The sequence below is a fragment of the Olea europaea genome, unplaced genomic scaffold, assembly GCF_002742605.1.
Source record: "Olea europaea var. sylvestris unplaced genomic scaffold, O_europaea_v1 scaffold12759, whole genome shotgun sequence".
NCBI classification, from domain to species: domain Eukaryota; kingdom Viridiplantae; phylum Streptophyta; class Magnoliopsida; order Lamiales; family Oleaceae; genus Olea; species Olea europaea.
In genome coordinates this window covers 1-3,211 of record NW_019230212.1, presented here as the reverse complement: position 1 = coordinate 3,211, position 3,211 = coordinate 1, and the positions used below count along the sequence as shown (strand labels likewise).

The 3,211-nt window shown below is 39.2% G+C and overlaps 1 protein-coding gene across 1 annotated transcript; it reads left to right on the top strand.

Moving 5' to 3' along the window:
* Positions 1–577: 577 nt before the first annotated feature.
* Positions 578–3,135, top strand: LOC111374673 (transmembrane 9 superfamily member 8-like; the record flags this gene model as incomplete). Its single annotated transcript, XM_022997381.1, has 7 exons — positions 578–808; positions 1,301–1,465; positions 1,548–1,657; positions 1,763–1,871; positions 1,957–2,069; positions 2,207–2,357; positions 2,540–3,135. Coding segments are annotated over exons 1-7 (1,475 nt in total), but the record flags the coding sequence as incomplete, so codon positions are not given.
* Between the last annotated feature and the right edge of the window lie 76 nt (positions 3,136–3,211).

Genomic DNA, 3,211 nt, shown 5'->3' with positions numbered 1-3,211 from the left:
TCTGGGAATGGAGGATGAGATTTTGAAGAGACTAGGTGGATATTGAGTAATAAATAACTAGCTTAGTGTTACAATCAGTGCATGTGCCATTTAATTCTGTTTAAACATGGCATGCTATTCTGTAATTTCATGGCATTTGTTAAATAATAATTGGCCATTCAAATCCACCCTCGAGATCTTGGCTCTAATGCAGAAATGTAGGTGTCCTATAAACTTTAAGGTGTAAGCACTTGTGCGCAATGTCCATGCACACTAAGGATTTCTTGGCTAAGCCAAGCGGCACCTCGATTATTCAACCTGTTGTCTTACAAATGGTCATCAAGTAACTTCTGAAAGTTGTCTCAATGAAGAATGCAATATTTAAAACAGTGTAGCAATCAATTTACTTAGTGTCAGAGAAGGAAACCATAAGGTGAGATGCTATTCAGACCCACCTTTTAATAGACAATTAGCCATCCTTCATATACCAACAAAAAGTTCAACTTTTCTTCTGAAATGGAGAGAAGTCCCTATGCTTCTATCTTTTCACGAGGGTTGTTTCGGAAGTAGTGTGTAAAAGAGGTATTATTTCATCAAAATGCCAATTTTACCATGCCACCACCGTTCCATCATCCTTCCCATCTCATCACCCTGCACCTCCACCTTCACCCCACTCCCAACCTGTCTGTCCAACTTGTCTCTGCCACCACCATACTTTATCCCTTCGGACCCTTCCCCTTCCCCTTCTCTGGGGATGAGAATTGCTTCTACAATATATGCAATACTTCTCACCGGTCAACATAAGGGGCCTTTTCAGAACATTGGGGATGTATAGAATAATATTGTTAAGTTTTAAATTGAACAGTGGATGCAGATAAAATAATAAAATTTAGGTGTAGAGAGAAAAATGGTGATTGTATTTTTATTTGTCTCCCATTAAAACCATAATTTATTTTTCTATCTCTTCTTATCAAACACATATTCTCCAATAAAACAATATTACACGTAAACCCACTCCCCCCCCCCACGGCGCCCCCCACACACATTCTCCAAAAAATTGCTATTCCAGTATACATTTTCCCCAAAAATTCTCATTATAATGGGAGCCAAACAAGCGAATCTACCAGATAGAAATAAGGCTCGGGTAACAAAGTAGCTTCTTTCTGCATTCATTCATTAGTGGAGGTATAAATTTGAAATTTCCTGCACTGTCTAAATTGTTGCCTACATTTACTTGATTCTTCCCATTACCACTTTGTCAGTCATATGTCATGACTCATTTGACTTTCTTTATTTGGTTATTTTGTTGAATTGGGTGCAGGGAGATCCATTGAATGTGAAAGTGAACAAACTGACTTCTATAAAGACTCAGCTCCCTTACTCGTACTATTCTCTTCCTTTCTGTCGTCCAGACGCAATAGTCGACAGTAGAGAAAATCTTGGGGAAGTACTTCGTGGCGATCGCATTGAGAACTCCCGTTATGTGGTCAGTATTATGTCCTTTATGAATTCGGGCCCATTTGATTGATTTGTTAGGAATTGACATTTTCTTGCTGTCTATGAATCAGTTTAAAATGAGGGAACCTCAGATGTGCAATGTTGTCTGTCGACTTACACTTGATGCCAAAACTGCAAAAGAATTCAAAGACAAAATTGAAGATGAATATCGTGTCAACATGTAGGTCAATATGTTGCGTTTAACAAATCCAACATCTTTTACCAATTTCCCTAGAAATTATTTTAAAGCATCAACATTTAACAGTTCTTCTGCTTCATGTGGCAGGATCTTAGATAATCTCCCATTGGTTGTTCCCATTCCAAGGAAAGAACAAGATAGTCCTCCCGTTTATCAGCTTGGTTTTCATGTTGGGCTAAAAGGAAAATACAGCGGAGTAAGTAAAATTATCAGGCCTAAACTGCCATGGTAAGCTATTTGCAGGATTTTTTTTGACTAGCATTTTCTTCCCTTCTGTGCAGAGCAAGGATGAAAAATATTTTCTTCACAATCACTTGAGCTTCACTGTCAAGTATCATAAGGATCAACAGACTGAAGCGGCAAGGATTGTGGGTTTTGAGGTTGTACCATTCAGGTAGGTAGGCTCTTTAGGGAGGTCTCATTTCTTAATAATTTGATCTAGGGCTCAAGTTTTTGTTATTTTACTTCATAGATTTCTTTTGGCGTTTGTATTGCATCATGTACTTATCTTCTATATTGCCTTTTGTTTAGCGTTAAGCATGAGTATGAAGGACAATGGAGTGAGGATACTCATCTAGTGACGTGTGATCCCCATGCAAAGCGCATGGTTTCCTCCTCAAATTCTCCACAAGAAGTTGAAGACAAACAAGAAGCCATATTCACTTATGATGTCGCATTTGAGGTGATAAAATAACTGATAATTCTGGTTATATGCAAGATAACAGTCATCTTCATCACCTGAAAAAATAAATTCTAGTTTTCATTTTTTTCCATTACTTGCAAGTGATTACTAAATGTGTAAATGTTCTTTCCACCATAAATTTCAACTTACCTTCTCATTTCTGATGATGCTCTGCACTGCAGGAGAGTCAGGTGAAATGGGCATCAAGGTGGGACACTTACCTTCTAATGTCAGATGATCAAATCCATTGGTTCTCAATTGTAAATTCTTTGATGATTGTTCTCTTCCTCTCGGGCATGGTTGCAATGATAATGCTGCGGACAATTTATCGGGACATCTCTAAGTATAATGAACTTGAGACACAGGAGGAGGCCCAGGAAGAAACTGGATGGAAATTGGTCCATGCAGATGTTTTCAGGTCACCAAATAACTCGGAATTACTCTGTGTCTATGTTGGAACTGGGGTACAGTTTCTAGGGGTGGTACTTGTGACTATGATCTTTGCTGCACTCGGATTCCTTTCCCCTTCCAACCGTGGCGGACTTATGACGGTAATGTTATTGCTTTGGGTTCTCATGGGGCTCTTTGCCGGTTATGCCTCTGCCCGTCTTTATAAGATGTTCAAAGGAACTGAATGGAAGAAAATCGCTCTTAGGACTGCTTTTCTGTTCCCAGCTACAGTCTTTAGCATTTTCCTAGTACTCAATGCACTCATCTGGGGCCAGAAATCATCAGGGGCAGTCCCATTCGGAACTATGTTTACTTTAGTCTTCTTATGGTTCGGGATTTCAGTACCACTAGTCTTCGTAGGAAGTTACATAGGCTTTCGAAGACCGACAATTGAGGATCCCGTG